Here is a 17,814-nt window from a genome sequence, read left to right on the forward strand (position 1 = left end):
AAATACGCAGAAATTCAACTGCTTAACTGCCCTTCTCAGTCATATGCCAAGTGTGTCCTCTTTCTTCATATTTCTAATTCCTTGTTCATAGGGCTTCAGTAACCCTGTTAAAGGGTGCAATTCAATCAATGCACTTCTGATATATCAAATAATAATGCCTTTTATATGTATCATCTACAAAATTCATTTTGTGTATATTTTTTAAATCCAAACAAACAACACTAAAGGAGATAGTAGTCACAGTTTAATGACTAAGAACTAACTAAAATGTTTTAAAGTTTACTTGGCACTAAGACCTCATAGCTAGAAAGCGGTAAGGAACAGGTCTTCATTATTCTTATCTTTATGTCTGTTATTCTTTTCATCATACCGCAAATATTTTTATCTTCAAAAGTATAATTGGCTGTATGCACAAACAAGACATAAACATTAAGCAGATTAAGAGATATGACTTTTTTAAATAGTATAATCTTACCTAAATCAATATCTCGAATTCCCATGTACAACTCAAGAACATCATCAATCTTTTCAATTGCCTTTGCTTTGGTTTCAGAAGGCTTTATCAAAAAAAGAGAGAAATAAGATATTATACAACAAAATCTCTTGATTGTCAGGGCATACACAAGAGAAAGCCTGATGTGGAGCCGGTTCATAATTGTGTATTTCAGCTAATTTTAATGGAAATAGATCTAGAATGTGCTCTGTAACTAAATACAAATCAATACAGTAAATACTTATTTTTAGTGTCAGCACTAAGTGTTACGGATTCAAAAAAGAAAAGCCAGGAACACAATCCCCAAGTAGCTAACAATCTAGAAGAGGAAACAGATGTGAAAATAAATAACATGTAACAGTTTTTAAAGGATATAAAAGGCACAGAAGCATCACAAGGGAGGAAGCAAATTTATATCTCTAACAGTCATGGAAGACTTTAGAAAGAAGGTGACTTGGCTGAGCACAGTGGCTCACACCTGTAATCCCAGCACTTTGGAAGGCCACGGTGGGAGAGTTGCTTCAGCCTAGGAGTTCGAGACCAGCCCAGGCAACATGGTGAGACTCCATCTCTACAAAAAAAAATTAATTAATTAAAATAATTAGCTGGGTGTGGTAGCACATGCTTGTAATCCCAGACACTTGGGAGGCTCAAACAGGAGGATCACTTGAACCTGAGAGGTCTAGACAAGCCTGGGCAACATGGTAAGATTCTATCTCTACTAATTAATTAATTTAATTAAAAAGTAACCAGGTGTGGTGGTATGCACCTTTAGTCCCAGCCACTCAGGAGGCTAAAGTGGGAAGATCACTTGAGCCCAGGATGACGAGGCTGTAGTGAGCCATAATTCTGCCACTGCCCTCCAGCCTGGCAACAGGACAAGACCCTGTCTCAGAGAAAAAGAAGGATGTCTTAAGAACTGTGGTGGGGTTTTTTTGTCTTGTTTTGTTTTGTTTTGTTTTGTTTGAGACAGAGTCTCATTCTGTTGCCCAGGCTGAAGTGCAGTGGTGTGATCTCAGCTCACTGCAACCTCTGCCTCCCAAGTAGCTGGGATTACAGGCGTGCGCCACCATGCCCAGCTAATTTTTTGTATTTTTTTAGTAGAGACGGGGTTTCACCACGTTGGCCAGGCTGGTCTCCAATTCCTGGACTCAAGTGATCCGCCCACATCGGCCTCCTAAAGTACTGGAATTACAGGCATGAGCCATCACGCCCAGCCAAGAACTGTGTTTTCAGTGATGAAGAGGAGATAAGCAGGAGAGGACACTTCAAGTAGGATGCAATAGATAGGCAAAGTCTAAGTAAGGTCACAGAGTCATGTTAGAGGGATGCCAGAAGTCCCATGTAGCTGGAGAACACAGTGACAAATATGACTAGATCTTGAGGAGTCCTGTGTACCATGAAAAGGACTTTGGTCTTTATTGTGCAGGCCAGGGTCTCCAAACTTTTGATGGCTCATCCCAATAGTAAAACTTTTCTGAACAAATACCCTTATTGTGTATTTTTAACTTTATTGTATGTATTGCTTATCAATTACACATGTATTACCATATTAATATATTGTATACATTATAAAAATACACCAAAAAAGGAAATTTTATAAGAATGAGACAATAAAATAATATTTTTTAAATCATTTTTGTGTTATGTATTAATGGTACCAAAACATTTTTGTTCTTCCCGAAATGATTACTAAACATTTCAGTAAAAATATTATTTTAACTTTTTGGTTTAATATTTGGTAAATTCTGCTCAGTTTATTTCAATACTTGGCTTTAAATGGCATCATAGCTGAAAATGGAATTGCCCAAAGATGTTAACTACTCAACTATACATGCAAATGTAGAATTCATTATTTAGATTATAAGAATTTCATGTTACTTTCAATACTGTTATAAATATATGTTGTTTTGTAGTCTCAAATTTTATTAAAATTATGCATTTTATAGCAAATAAAAATCTATCTCCTTGAAGATATTAATACAACTTTCTCATATTTTTATTTACAAGAACGAAACCTTAAAAACAATAACAGACAATATATTGCTCTTGCCTTCATTACAATGTATCTTGAATTGTCTGTATAAAGCAACAGGCTATGCAAACTAACAGGTATTAACCTTTATATCTATCCAGGCACGTTTTAAGTTACGGTGACAAGTGTCAGTACTCCTCATACCCAAATGGCCACCAATATTTTACCATTCTAATATTTCCTATTTGCTACGGAACAGATCTGGATCTATCACCTCTTCTCCATCCACATTCTGTTTGCCAGTGTTTAGTCCTCATCTTTTCTGATTTGCAGAGGTTTCCTATTTTGTCTCCCTGCCTTTGGTCTTCACCCTCTCAAATCCAAGCTGCTCAACAACCCATAACCTGGAACCAAGGAATTTTTCTAAAACACAAACCTGATTGTGTTACTCCCCTCATAATTCTTAAATGGCTCCCTCATTATCCACAAGGCCCTTCACATCCTAACCCCAGCCTATGCCTCTAGCCTCATCACCCCTACCTAACCAGTACTTCCAGCACCCCACACTCCAATCTCATGAACAGCTTACAGGTCCCAAAAACCCATTATTGTTCCATGCCTAGAACACTCTTCTTCCCCATTTTGAACTCACTCACTAATTTCTTCCGGAGAGAAACACTTCCTGACCTTTTTTTTTTTTTTTTTTTTGAGATGGTCTTGCTTTATCGACCAGGCTGGAGTGCAGTGGTGCGATCTCAGCTCACTGCAACCTCCACCCCCCAGGTTCAAGTGATTCTCCTGCCTCAGCCTCCCAAGTAGCTGGGATTACAGGTGCCCACCACCATGCCCAACTAATTTTTATGTTTTTAGTAGAGATGGGGTTTCATCACGTTGGCCAGGCTAGTCTCGAACTCCTGACCTCAGGTAACCCACCCACATCAGTCTTCCAAAGTTCTGGGATTACAGGCGTGAGCTACTGCACCCAGCCTTCTGACCTCCTTACTTTCCCCAATCCCTGTCAATGGCTGATCAGCCCCTTCTTTGTGACACTGTGTATCCTGCACCTGCTTCCATTAACCCTATCCCACTGGGTTGTAATAGCTTCTTTTCATGCTTCTCTCCTTTTAGAAGAGAAACAGGGTTTTTATTCTTCTTTGTATCACCAGCACTTAGACTGTGCCTGTCTCAGCAAGCATATATTGAATAAAGTATGAGGTTATGCAAGTGGAGAATTGATATGGTTTGGCTGTGTGTGCCCACCCAAATCCCATCTTGAATTGCAATCCCCACGTGTCAAGGGAGGGACCTGGTGGGAGGTGATTGCATCATGAGGTGGTTTCCCCCATGCTGTTCTCGTGATAGTGAGGGAGTTCTCACAAGATCTGATGGTTTCAAAAGCGACAGTTTCTCCTGCACACTCACTCTCTCCTGCCACCATGTAAGACGTGCCTTGCTTCCCCTTCACCTTCTGCCATGACTGTAAGTTTCTTGAGGCCTCCCAGCCATGCGGAAACGTGAGTCAATTAAACCTCTTTACTTTATAAATTACCCAGTCTCAGGTATTCTTTACAGCAGTGTGAAAACGGACTAATACAGAGAATCTTACACCATTTTCAGAATTTGTGCTAGGTGATTAAAGGAGTGATTTGCTTTAAATCCCATAAATCCTTTAAATCCTTAAAGTGTTTGAAATTAGATTTTATGTCATTTGTATCAAATTTAATATTAGCACCAAACAGCTTTTTCCTTTCATTATGAGCTATTTTTAATTGCCCTATTTTAATAAACAGACTATGAAAATAGGAATAGATTTTTAGATGTTTATCTTTGAATGAATCTTTCCTACCTCCCCAGGTAGATCTTAAGCTGCTCTTTTTCCATTCAGGCACCTTTGCCACAGCAGGTGCTTAACAAAGAGTGACGAATGATTTAACCCTTAGAAGATGCTCCTCCTCCTGAAGGGACATGGCATTTTTCCTGCTGACCTGCTTCCATTGTGAGCTGTTTAAAGGTCTGCTCATTTTTCCTCACAGCCTCCAGCAAAAGGCAGAGCTGACTTTTTCCTGGCTCCTCACAGCCAGCAACTTCCCTCTGTTCTTCCCTTCTCTGATAAATTCCTTTCTTCCACTGAGATTTGCTTATTCATTCAATAAACACTTACTGGCCTTCAGCAATATACCAGGCAGTGTGCTGGGCCACAGAGGGAAAATAAAGGCTCCAAATGCCCAGAAGTCACTGCCCTGGGTTTCCTTCACATACCTCATCATATCTCCTTTTCAAAACACTTTTTGCTCTATCAGATCTCTTCATTGCCATTTGCCACTGATTGGTCCTTTCATTCTCCCAGAACCCACACATTTGACTCAGGATCTTCCTCTAGATCCCCCCAAAACTGACAACACCCTGGGTGACTCGACATTCCTAAGGACAGCCTTGGCCTCATGTGTTCCTTAAGTGTCTGCTTCAACAAACCACCCCCATGACCAACCCTGGACCTTGTCACCCAACAAGTTCTGAGATCGCACTCTGTAAAACAGCCTCAAAACTGTTCACCTGTCTGTTTTTTCCTTCAAACACATAGGAACCCAGACAGCATTCACATACAGAGAGACCCTAGAAGGGCCCAGAGCCTTGCCCCTGCCCCCCGGAGCTCACAGGCATCAGTCACCTGCTCGACATCCCATCTGCCCACGGGAGGGCTTTGACCCCCATGCCTTTGCTGCTGTTGTGGGCCTGCTGCTTGCCACTTGGAATCCTTACCATTGCCACCCCAACCTTGCAGTTTTCTTCCTCCACCCTTCTTGCCTCTAGTTGTCACTTCTCCTTCTGGTGTTTTTCACTCAAACACTGACCTATATATAGACAAAGTCATTCAAAGGGAAAAACCCTTGCTTTTCTCAAACTAAAAGGAATCATTTATTAATTCATTAATGCACCAAAGATTTCCATTCCCTTGGTATATCAGGTCCTATTCTAGGTGCTGGGGATGCAGCAGTGAACAAGACATGTGAGCAAAGGAGCTAGACAGTAGACAAAATTAATCAAAGATATAGAGTCCTAGTGTGTTTAGTGCTGATATGGTTTGGCTGTGTCCCCACCCAAATCTCATCTTGAATTGTAGCTCCCATAATCCCCACGTTGTGGGAGGGACCTGGTGGGAGGTAACTGAATCATGGCGGCAGGTTTTTCCCATGCCGTTGTTCTCATGATAGTGAATAAGTCTCACAAGATCTGACGGTTTTATAAAGGGCAGTTCCCCTGTACATGCTTTCTTGCCTGCTGCCATGTAAGACGTGCCTTTGCTCCTCCTTTACCTTCCACCATGATTGTGAGGCTTCCCCAGCCATGTGGAACTGTGAGTCCGTTAAACCTCTTTTTCTTTATAAATTACCCAGTCTCAAGTATGTCTTTATTAGCAGTGTGAAAACAGACTAATACAATTGCTTTGACAAAAATTAAGGACATGGAAGAGTGGGCAGTGGGAGGGGTGGAGGGAGTTGCTGTTTATATAGGATGCTCGGGAAAGGCCTTTGAGATAGATAATGTGTGGGCAGAAACCTAATGATGGCAAGGGAGCAAGCTATGCAGATAAATGGGCAAAACATTCAGGCAGAGACAACAGCAGTACTGAGAGCCTGAGATGGGGATACACCTGGAGTGTTTGGGAACAGCAAGGAGACCAGCATGACTGAAGCAGAGGAAGCCACGGCAGAGGGATGGGAAATGAGAACAGAGAAGAAATACAGAGTTCAGTCATGTTGGTCATTCTGAGGACTTTAGGTTTTATTCTGAGTGTCATGGGAAGCCACTGGAGGGTTGTGAGCAGAAAAGTGACATAATTTCTCTTGCATATTTTAAGGATCATTCTGAGGGTTGTGCTGAGCACAGGTGGAAAGAAGGCAAGGGTGAACACAGGTGGACTAAACAGAAGGTGATTGCAAAATCCAGGATAAGATGATGGTGCCTTGGGGCACAGTGGTGGGCAGGGGTGGTAAGAAGTCACTGGACTCCAGTAACTTATAGAGGTAGATCCACTAGGATCTGCTGATGGAAGCGACATGGGACATGAACGAAAAGAGTCAAAGATGACTACAGGTGTTTTATGTGAGAAGAGGAGTTTACGAATATAATCTTTCATTATCAATATCTTCTTTTGTTTACTCCTACAGGTGGCTCTGAAACATTTTCTTGGTTCTCAGAGAGCTTTGGTTGACTTAAGTTTTTGAGATAGTCCAGCTGTCTATAGAGTCTAGAAACGTCACCTACACGTAACTGAGAATTTCTATAGATCACAATCTCTTCTCATGTCCTTAATTTCTATATTTCCTTTTTAAATACCTTCAGTAATTTCCAGATTGTTTAAATAGACAATGAATTAAAAGTCCAAGTTTTGGTTAGAATGAATGGAATTTTATCTAACTCAACATTTCCAAGCAGAACAGGAAGTAAATGAACATAACATACCATTTCTTCCACGGTGGCAGGACCTTTTGATCTCAGGCGAAGTGTTGCCCTTCCACAACCAATTTTTTCTCCTGATGACTTTCCAGCCTTTGACCTCGGCTCTATTTCTACAATACAATGAACAGGGAAACATACATATACACAGAAAGCATCCCAACAGATTACTGTGAAGGCTAATGTAGTTTCTATCACAAAACTATATACAATTGTTATAGAAATTTGATAAAACGTAGGCCTTCTTATAGAATTTCCCGAAGCAAAATAAATGTACTTGTCATCCATTATTCTCATAAGAGAGTCTTTATGAGAGAGTTCTAACTCCAAGAAAAGGGAATATGTGAAATGTACAGATGGGAAAGACAAAGTTACAAGGAAGAAAAAACAGTAGGCTCTATAAAAAGAGTAAAGAGGAGTAAGTGGTTTCATCAAAGTCACAAAAAAAGGGAAAGAATCATGTCTTGAAAGAAGAGAGGTTTCTTCTCCCAATGGACCAATAGAAAAAGAAGAAACAAAAAAAAATTTAAAGGAAAAAAAAGAGAGAAGAGAGGGACAAGAGCACTATTATTTGAGGATCTACCCTCTGTGTGATGCTTTACATTAAAAAATCCCATTTAATACTCATACCAACCTATGAGACCGGTGATTGCCCTCATTTTACTGATAAGGGAACTGAAGGCAGTAAGAAATGGGGCTGGGATTCAAAACCAGGTCTTGCAGATACAGACCAGATTTCAAAGTTCATATGCTTTCGTGAACAACGCTCCAGCCCACACCTCTTGAAAGCACAAGGGATAAAATCAGAGTTGACATACTAACAGAAATGGGGTCCAAAAGAAAAAGAGCCTGAAAGCAGGTTCCAAGGAAGGAATTCCCTGCAGACAGCAAGGACAAGAGCAGGGAGCAAGAGTTCACAGGGAGCCACTACTTTCCTTATGCTTGTTTTTTCTGTTGTGTCTTATCCTGCATTTGCAACAAACTAAGCGTCACCACCAAATATGTTACCAAGCAGTAACATAAATGAGTGAAAGGGAAGGGCGAAGAAAGAGGATAATTGGAAGAAATGTGCCCTATGTAGGCCCCACTCCAATAACTTATTGTGCTGTGGGAATATAAGCCCTCCATAGCCAGATCATCCACTTTTTTTTTTTCTTTTTTTTTTTTTTTTGGCAATGAAACTGGAGACTCAGGCCAGGGCGATTACAGTAATCTCATGCCTGAATCTCAGCACTTTGAGAGACCAAAGCAGGCAAATCGCTTGAGCCCAAGAGTTCAAGACCAGCCTGGGCAACAGGGTGAAATTCCGTCTCTGCTAAAAATACAAAAATTAACCAGGCATGGTGGCACGCACCTGTAGTCTCAGCTACTCAGGAGGTTGAGGTGGGAGGATAGCTTGAGCTTAGGTGGTCAAGGCTGCAGTGAGCCATGATTGCAACACAGTGAGACCCTGTGAAAGAAAGAAAAGAAAAGAAAAGAGAGAGAGGAAAAGAAGGAAAGAAAGAGGATACTCAGAGTTTTGTGTGCATCTCTGGATTTTTAAATTTTTTAAGTTTGGACAATTAAATCAAACTTTTAAAAACAACATATTGGCAAAAACAAAAGAGATCTATGGGTCAGATTCCAACCACAGGATACTAATTTACAACCTCTGCAAATACCGTGTGCTTCCTTGACTGAGGACTCCACATGGCAGCAGTTCAGGGGAAGAGGCAGGTGGGGAGGGGATGCTGCACTGAAGTAGGGGTCTCCAACCTCCAGGGCCGCAGACTGGTACCAGCCCATGGCCTGTTAGAAACTGGGCCACACAGCATTACCTTACAGCCTGAGCTCTGCCTCCCTTCAGTTCAGCAGTGGCATGAGATTCTCACAGAAAATGAACCCTACTGTGAACTGTGCATGTGAGGGATCTAGGTTGTATATTCCTTATGAATCTAACTAATGCCTGATGATCTGAGGTGGAACAGTTTTATCCCAAAACGATTCTCTCCTGCCTGCCCCATCTGTGGAAAAAAACTGTCTTCCATGAAACCAGTACCTGGTGCCAAAAAGGTTGGGGACCCCTGCACTAAAGAACCGGAGACAATTGAGCACTCCAGTGAGGCATCACAGGACAGGCTGGTGAGTACCAGTAGGCAGTGAGGTCTGTGCAAAGCTCTCATGACACAGACATGAAGTGGCCTGCATTCTTACTTAGAACCTAGGCAGTATGTCTTCTTTTGAGAAGTGTCTGTTCATATCCTTTGCCCACTTTTTCATGAGGTTGTTTGTTTTTTTCTTGTAAATTTGTTTATTTGTAGATTCTGCATATTAGCCCTTTGTCAGATGAGTAGATTGCAAAAACTTTCTCACCATGAGACACCATCTCACACCAGTTAGAATGGCAATCATTAAAAAGTCAGGAAACAACAGGTGCTGGAGAGGATGTGGAGAAATAGGAACACTTTTACACTGTTGGTGGGACTGTAAACTAGTTCAACCATTGTGGAAGACAGTGTGGCGATTCCTCAAGGATCTAGAACTAGAAATACCATTTGACCCAGCCATCCCATTACTGGGTATATACCCAAAGGATTATAAATCACGCTGCTATAAAGACACATGCACACGTATGTTTACTGCAGCACTATTCACAATAGCAAAGACTTGGAACCAATCCAAATGTCCATCAATGATAGACTGGGTTAAGAAAATGTGGCACATATACACCATGGAATACTATGTGGCCATAAAAAATGATGAGTTCATGTCCTTTGTAGGGACATGGATGAAGCTGGAAACCATCATTCTCAGCAAACTAGCGTAAGGACAGAAAACCAAACACTGCATGTTCTCATTCATAGGTGGGAATTGAACAATGAGAACACTTGGACACAGGAAGGGGAACATCACACACCGGGGCCTGTTGTGGGGTGGGGGGAGGCGGGAGGGATAGCATTAGGAGATATACCTAATGTAAATGACGAGTTAATGGGTGCAGCACACCAACATGGCACATGTATACATATGTAACAAACCTGCACGTTGTGCACATGTACCCTAGAACTTAAAGTATAATAATAATTTTAAAAAAGAACCTAGGTGATATGGTTTGGCTCTGTGTTCCCACCCAAATCTCATCTTGAATGGTTATCCCCATAATCCCCACATGTGGAGGGAGAGACCAGGTGGGAGGTGATTGGATCAGAGGGGTGGTTTCTCCCATGCTGTTCTCATGATAGTGAATCAGTTCTCATGAAATCTGATGGTTTTGTAAAGCAGTTTTCCCTGCTCTTGCATGCTCTCTTTCGTCTGTTGCCATATAAGACATGCCTGCTTTCCCTTCCGCCATGATTTTAAGTTTCCTGAGGCCTCCCCAGCCATGTGGAACTATGAATCAATTAAACCTCTTTTCTTTATAAATTACCCAGTCTCAGGTATGTCTTTATAGCAGTGTGAGAACAGACTAATAAACCAGGATAATTCCCATCTTCAGCCAAGTACTGTTTTGCTATTAGGAATCTATGCCAAAGTGATTAAGGAGTTTGCATATTAATTTTGCATATTAATTTTGACCTATATTCAGGAACAGAATCACCAAAACATAAAACATAAGTCTTCCTCTGAGAATACAATTATTAAAAATTAGCATGTAATTAGTACACTAGCCCCGCCTAACCAAAAACCTATAAATGGTGGCTGATAATTTGGGGAACATCCAAATGCTAATCCAGGTGACCCAACATTCACAGGAGACCAGAGCTGTATCAGCAAGCCTACAGTATTGGCCTTGCCAGTTATAGTATGTCCAGTGTAAGGGAAGAAAGAATTATCATGCACTCAGCATAGAGTTTCAAAAAGAGTATCCAAAGAAAAAGATTAAGTTGACCTATCATCAGCACTGTCCAGGATTCCGTACTGCCTAGCAATGTAAGTATCCCCAGCCCAGAGTCATGTATATCCCTAAAGTGGTGAAGATAGCTTCGTCTTAATGGTAGTAATCTTAAGACATGCAACCTCCTTCCTCGACCCTACTGCAATTTCACCAAGCAACCTACTTGGTATAGTTTGTCTGCCCATATAAATTTCCTGCAGGGTGAAAAATGAACTTCTCATCTACCACATGTGCTTTGGTTTACCATTGATTACACATTTCTAATTGTAAAATAATATATTGCCAATCTGACTTTTCAAAAAACTTGTAAGTTTGGTGAGCATGATATAGCCCTGAAAAACTGAACAACTCTACATACATTGAAAAAATAAATAAAAATAAAAAGGTTTCTGGGACTTACAAAGCTAAGGATCCAGCCTCTGGAGTGTGGGGCTTCATAAAGGTTGTATCATCCCTGCCCAAGAAGTCAGCTGGCCTCTCTACATGACGTTTCTATCTTATCTTGCTCTTACCTGCAACACTGGTAGCCAGAAGGGAAAATCTATGTAGCATAGAAGACTTTTCATTAATAAATCTTTTTTGATAGAGCAGTTTTAGGTTCAGAGCAAAACTGAGCAGAAAGTACAGAAGGTTTCCATATGCTCCCTATCCCCACCACACAGGCACAGCCTCTCTCATTATCAACCTCCAACACCAGAGTAAGACTTTTGCTACAACTGATGAACCTACATTGACACATCATAATCACCCAATGTCCATAGTTTAGAGTTCACTCTTGGTGTTACACTGTCTATGAATTTGAATAAATGTATATTATAATATATATCCACCACTGTAGTATTATACAAAATGGTGTTACTGCCCTAAAAATCCTCTGAGCTCCTCCTATATATCCCAGATTTTTTTTTTTTATCATTATGTATTTGCCAAGCCATCTCAAAGCTAACCAACCACTTGGTGGCACCAAAGCAAAAGTTAAATTTTAAATTCTGGCTTGGACCAGCCTCCAGAAAGGCGGTTTTCACCTCTAAGGAAACAGAAGCCGTGTTTGTCTATGAGCCTATGATCCAGGTACATAAATCAATCTGTTTATACACAAAAACAAGCAGGATGGTCCTGTTCATCCACAGGGGAAAAAAGAGGTTTTGTGTTTTTGAAATGTTTTGGAGACCACAAATATTTATAGCCTGGCCTACTTTTGGGGTGCTGGCCTGTCTAAGCACGTCTGGCCAACCAGGCCAAGCCCTAAATCAGTCACTTCACATGAACGGATCTGCACAAGGCTTCTCTTGGGGCTGAGCTATGACAGGGATGCAGTGGATACAGTAGGCACTGGTAACCAGCCTGCACCTGCAGCTAGCTAGCTGACTCGCTAGATGCACCAGGGCTCCCAGTTAAGGGTACTGGCCGTCCGCCTGCCATACGTCACTTAGGGCACAGGAATGCACAGCTTGTGGGTGCCTAACCACTCCCACAGTGGAGTTGCACATAGCCTAGAAGCAATCAGGTTTGTTCCCAGACCTTTTTGTGGCAATTGTATCTGTTACTCTAATTATGTGCTTTGATTTAAAAGTACATGAGCTGATGAAATGAGTGTAAAACAAGGAGTTATTAATGCTATGAAAACTAGGTTGATGGTTGACTGCCTTGGATAGACTCCATAAGAGTGAGTTGCAAAAAAAAAAAAAACAATAGGTGTGGGCAAGATGACTCTAGGAGATTAGAAAAAATATTTTTGGCTGGGTTCAGTGGCTCACGCCTGTAATCTCAACACATTAGCAGGCCAAGGCGGGAGGATCACTTGACCTCAGAAGTTCAGGACCAGCCTGGGAACAGAGCAAGACCTTGTCTCTATTAGAAATTTTAGGCTGGGTGCCGTGGCTCACGCCTCTAATCCCAGCGTTTTGAGAGGCCAAGGGTGGCGGATCACTTGAGCCCAGGAATTCGAGACCAGCCTAGGCAATATGGTGAAACCCCATCTCTACAAAAAAAATACAAAAATTAGCAAGACAGGGTAGCATGCACCTGCAGTCCCAGCTACTCAGGAGGCTGAAGCAGGAGGATTGCTTGAGCCCAGGACATCAAGGCTGCAGTAAGCTGTGATCACGCCACTGTACTTCAGCCTGGGTGACAGAACAAGACCTTGTCTCAAAAAAAGAAAAGAAAAACAAAATATTTCATCAGCCAGGCATGATGGGACATGCCTGTAGTCCAAGCTACTCAGGAGACTATGGTGTGAAGATCATCTAAGCCTGGGAGTTTGAGACTGCAGTGAACCATGATTGAAAAGAAAAAATATTTTTAAACAGCCATCATTTCACATATCTGTTTTTTTTTAATGAAATAGAACCCACACATATGCATTAAGGTTGTGATTACATAAGACAGACATCTTAGAATTCCAATTTGTGTCCTCTACTCAAAGAAAAGGCCTTTTACATTAAGAGTGATAAGAGAATGTACACTTCTATGTTTTAAAACATAGAAATGGGAACTTTCTGTACTTTCTGTTCAGTTTTGCTATGAACCTAAACATTGATTTTTAGTTTTTATGTCGGGAGCACGAGTGCAGGTTTCTTACATGCATATGCTGCTACTGGTGAAGTCTGGGCTTTTCGTGTACCCATCACCCAAATAACGAACGCTGTTCACTATTCACATCTATGTTTTAAATTAAAATATAATGTTTATTTACACATGTATCATTCTTTACAAGAGCCTATTTTAACTGACATTTTCAATAAACAAGCAAACCCCTAGTTTTTGCTATTTGGTGAAGCTCAGGTAGAGAGATAGGGAAATGGAAAAGGCAGAAAGGATCTGTCTTCCTCCCAACAGCCTGTGCCTCGGCCCTAGTGAAAGAAGTGCTGACAGAAGACAAAAGCACTGTTTTCAGGAGTAGCACATGCAACACGGCTTAGATCCTCAACTGTCGGAAGGACCAAGCAGTGGGGAGACTGTATATTCTCCCCACTTCCGCACAGAACGAGGCCTTGTTCTGGTCCCATGAGAGCCCTGGTTGGCCTGGAGTAGGGAGAAGCACCTATAGGGCCTGGGCAGAGACCATGATTTCAACATGAAGTGGGCACAGATGGACACTGCTGTATCCAAGTTGCTCAGTGAACAAGAAATAGCCCAAAGATGCCCAGAGGGAAGAATGGGATGCTATGGACACAGAGAAGGTCAACAAGGTTGCCTAACAGGATCACACTTCCTTGGAGCATATGTGAAACCCTTGAGAACATCTGGAAATAGTTGTAAAGGGGGAACACTGTAGTGGGCTGAGGGCCTGTGTGAAAATGAGGTAGGAGAAAAAAATAATGAGTGGCATTTTGGTGACAAAAAGGAAACAAACCAATTACTTTCAGTTCCAAACTGTGAAATGAAAGTTGTTCTAATACTTCTGATTAGATCTCTGCTGAAAGTGAGACCCTGATAAAATTTTCCTGACTTCTCAAAAGCACATTATCTGGCTCTCTTAAAACATCTTACAAGGACTTTAGTACTGAGGTCTGATTATCTCTACCATCACTCTGTTTTCAAATGTGGTATCACGATGCTTGTAAGTAATGCTCTCAATTGCATTCTGATCACTGATATCTACTGGGATTACTTATAAGAAAATTAGTATTTTGGTTCAATCTGTACTGTTATCCACAGTGTTGTGGTTAAGAACATGGACTTTGGAATCAGTTAAGAACATGGACTTTGGAACCTTAGTTAAAACCCCAGTTCCTCACCTTGCAAGTTGTGTGAACTTGAGGAATAAGTTCTTATTTACAAAATATTTACACCTATTTACAGCGTAGTTTTAAGCACTCAAATGACCACTGTATGAAAGATGCTTTGCCCAGTGGCCTGGCTCACATTAATAGAAGGCTGCTGCTAGAGTTTATAATTTGCTTCTGCTGGTGTGTTTCAACCTGGAGAGACGGAAATGTGCCCTTCCACTGTCTCCTAACAAAACAACTTATATAGGTTTTCTCTCTAAAAAATGAAACATGCAAAGGCTCCTCGTAAAATGTTCAGAAAGCTGTCACTTGAAAGGCCGGGGGCAAAGGTCTCTTCTTTATTCTATTTTATTTCTTCTTTAAAACAGTATGATTTCTCCCTAAAATTTAGAGGAGGGTGGAATCAACAGATGGCCCCTCCCATTGCTCCATCTGAGGTCCTCTAAAGTGGATGAGTGTAAGCCCAGCCCCTCACAGGGCACTTAGTAATGGGCTCCTTCTAGTGAGGAAGGGGAAGAAGAGCCCACTGAGGGTCCCAGAGAAAAGAGTAAAATCCTTGGACTCTGTGGTCTCTGTCCAGTACCCCCCACCGCCCCAATATCCCCTATTACAGTTTTATCACACCATGTGGGCAAGTGACCATCCATATCACCACTCCATCCCAGAAAAGTAAACATGCAGCTCCCTCCCCTAACCACCCATGCAGGGTGAACTCAGCTGTCTCATCAAATTCAACCAACAGTTTCTGTACTTTCCATCTCTGAAGTTACAGAGCACCAAGAGAAATATCAAAGGGTGGGCCAGGTGGCAACTCAGCAGCACTCGGCAGGATGTGCGCACCAACAATCCTCAGTATTGCAGACCCAGGAATGCTTATTTTTTTCAGTGTTCCCAGAGCTGATCTGAATCTTAGGGATTGATTCACACTAACCAAATTCACAAAGAACAGATCTCACCAAATCAGTTTATTAATCCATAGGGAGAGATGTTATCAAAGGCCCAAGTGGGCTCCCATGCTTCATTCTCACACGCCTGAGACTTCCTGGAGAAAGTGATTCATAAGCAGAGACTCAACCATCACAGGTAAAGACAGCAAGGCTAGATGGGTAAAGGGGAGGAGTAGAGAGAGGAAAGTGTTCCAGGCCGTATAGTTCAGCAAGTTCAAAGATTCCAAAAGTGACGAATGAAGAGGTTACATTTCCAAGTCCCTCCCACCTAGGCAACTCTCAGTTCATTCGTTCTCTATCCCTTCCAGAAATGATTCCTTTGAAGTTTTCTACTCACAGGGTTACCTGAGAGGTTTAGTGTGCATGTCACCAGAGCAAAGGACTTTGGCATTAAGGACAATTCTCTCAGGACAAGACTACAAACAGGGAGTTCACAGTTACATATAGTATACAGACATATTTGTTGGATGTGCAGTGTTTTCAGATTTTTTAATTAGTCGCAACCTTTTAAATATTGGGTGATTTCTCATAAAAATTCAAATTTTAGGTTTCTCTTGGAGAATGACACATTTCTACAAAGCAATAATAATTAGAGTCAACAGCTCTACCTGGGCTTTGCGGCTTTCTGTCCCCATTTTCAGATATCTCTCAAGGTGTAGAGGTTCCCTCTACAGATGGCTACCTATCAAGCATTATAGGCTGTTTTTTTTTTTTTTTTTATACTTTAAGTTTTAGGGTACACGTGCACAACGTGTTAGTTACATATGTATACATGTGCCATGTTGGTGTGCTACACCCATTAACTCGTCATTTACATTAGGTATATCTCCTAATGCTATCCCTCCCACTTCCCCCACCCCACAACAGTCCCCTGAGTGTGAAGTTCCCCTTCCTGTGTCCATGGGTTCTCATTGTTCAATTCCCCCCTACGAGTGAGAACATGCAGTGTTTGGTGTTTTGTCCTTGAGATAGTTTGCTGAGAATGATGGTTTCCAGCTTCATCCATGTCCCTACAAAGGACATGAACTCATCATTTTTTATGGCTGCATAGTATTCCATGGTGTATATGTGCCACATTTTCTTAGTCCAGTCTATCATTGTTGGACATTTGAGTTGGTTCTAAACTAGCATTATTCTTCAAGACCAATTTTATTTCAAAAGAAAAAAAAACACACTATATTCATCTAGGGATAGTCAAGGTAAATTATTTGGGGTAAGTCAAAGGTAATGCCTTTTTATTAACCAAGCATTGACTATATCCCAGGTAACAGCATATAAAATTATCTACATGTAGGCTGGGCGCGGTGGCTCACGCCTGTAATCCCAGCACTTTGGGAGGCCGAGGTGGGCGGATCACGAGGTCAGGAGATCGAGACCACGGTGAAACCCCATCTCTACTAAAAATACAAAAAATTAGCCGGGCGCAGTGGCGGGCGCCTGTAGTCCCAGCTACTCGGGAGGCTGAGGCAGGAGAATGGCGTGAACCCGGGAGGCGGAGCTTGCAGTGAGCCGAGATTGCACCACTGTACTCCAGCCTGGGCGACACAGCGAGACTCCGTCTCAAAAAAAAAAAAAAAAAAAATTATCTACATGTTTTAATACTCATAAAACTATTATGAGATACATATGATTATTATCCTAATTTCATGATTCAGGAAACCAAGGCTTGGAAAAGTGAAATGATTTCACCAGGATCACAGACAACCAGGTAAGTGGGCAGAGCTGGAATAAAAGGCCAGGCAGGTCCACCCTAGAAACACTACCTCATTTTGCATTCTATTAAAAGTTATGAGTTGCCATTGGTAAATAACTTTCATTGGTTGTTTTAGTACCCATTGGTCATTTAAGGATCACTGCGGATCAGGGGAAGCTGACTGCTCCTAGCTTCAGATATGGGACACAAGAATGGGCCAAGCCAAACTGATCCCCTTCATCACAGTGATTGTTTCAGAGGCAAGCATGTGACTAAAGGCCGCAAGGTCAGAATAAATCTCAGGACTTTTGCTAGAAATTCTGAGCCAAAGTCTCTCTCCTTTTCTGCTCTGCATGAATAAGAAAGCAGATGGTCCCAGCAGTTGCTGACCACCATCTTGGGACACAGTGTGGAGCTAACCTTAATATGATGATACCTAAATGATGAAGCAGGTACATCAGACAGGACATCAGAACAGAGAGAAAAGGCAAGGAACTGGGTCCTAGTCACATTGTATGGGCCCCACACAGAGCTTTGCTAATGCCAGCATCACTCATGGACTGCTGGTTTGTACGATTCCTGTTTCTGCTTAAGCCAGTTTAGTAGGGTTTACCATGGTCTCCAAATGAAAGAAACCTCACAG

At 41.7% G+C, this 17,814-nt stretch overlaps 1 protein-coding gene across 3 annotated transcripts in view; it reads right to left on the reverse strand.

The window, feature by feature from the left end:
- The window catches only part of GIPC2 (GIPC PDZ domain containing family member 2), a 92,409-nt gene that overhangs the window by 10,872 nt on the left and 63,723 nt on the right, over window positions 1–17,814 (reverse strand). For all 3 annotated transcript variants that reach the window (XM_063697591.1, XM_063697584.1, XM_004026014.5), the window contains 2 exons: window positions 6,933–7,039; window positions 476–557 (listed from right to left, as the gene is read on the reverse strand). In XM_063697591.1, coding sequence (XP_063553661.1) covers window positions 476–557; window positions 6,933–7,039 — 189 coding nt within the window. The remainder of the gene's footprint in view (window positions 1–475; window positions 558–6,932; window positions 7,040–17,814) is intronic.

The sequence above is a fragment of the Gorilla gorilla genome, chromosome 1 (assembly GCF_029281585.2).
Source record: "Gorilla gorilla gorilla isolate KB3781 chromosome 1, NHGRI_mGorGor1-v2.1_pri, whole genome shotgun sequence".
NCBI classification, from domain to species: Eukaryota; Metazoa; Chordata; class Mammalia; order Primates; family Hominidae; genus Gorilla; species Gorilla gorilla.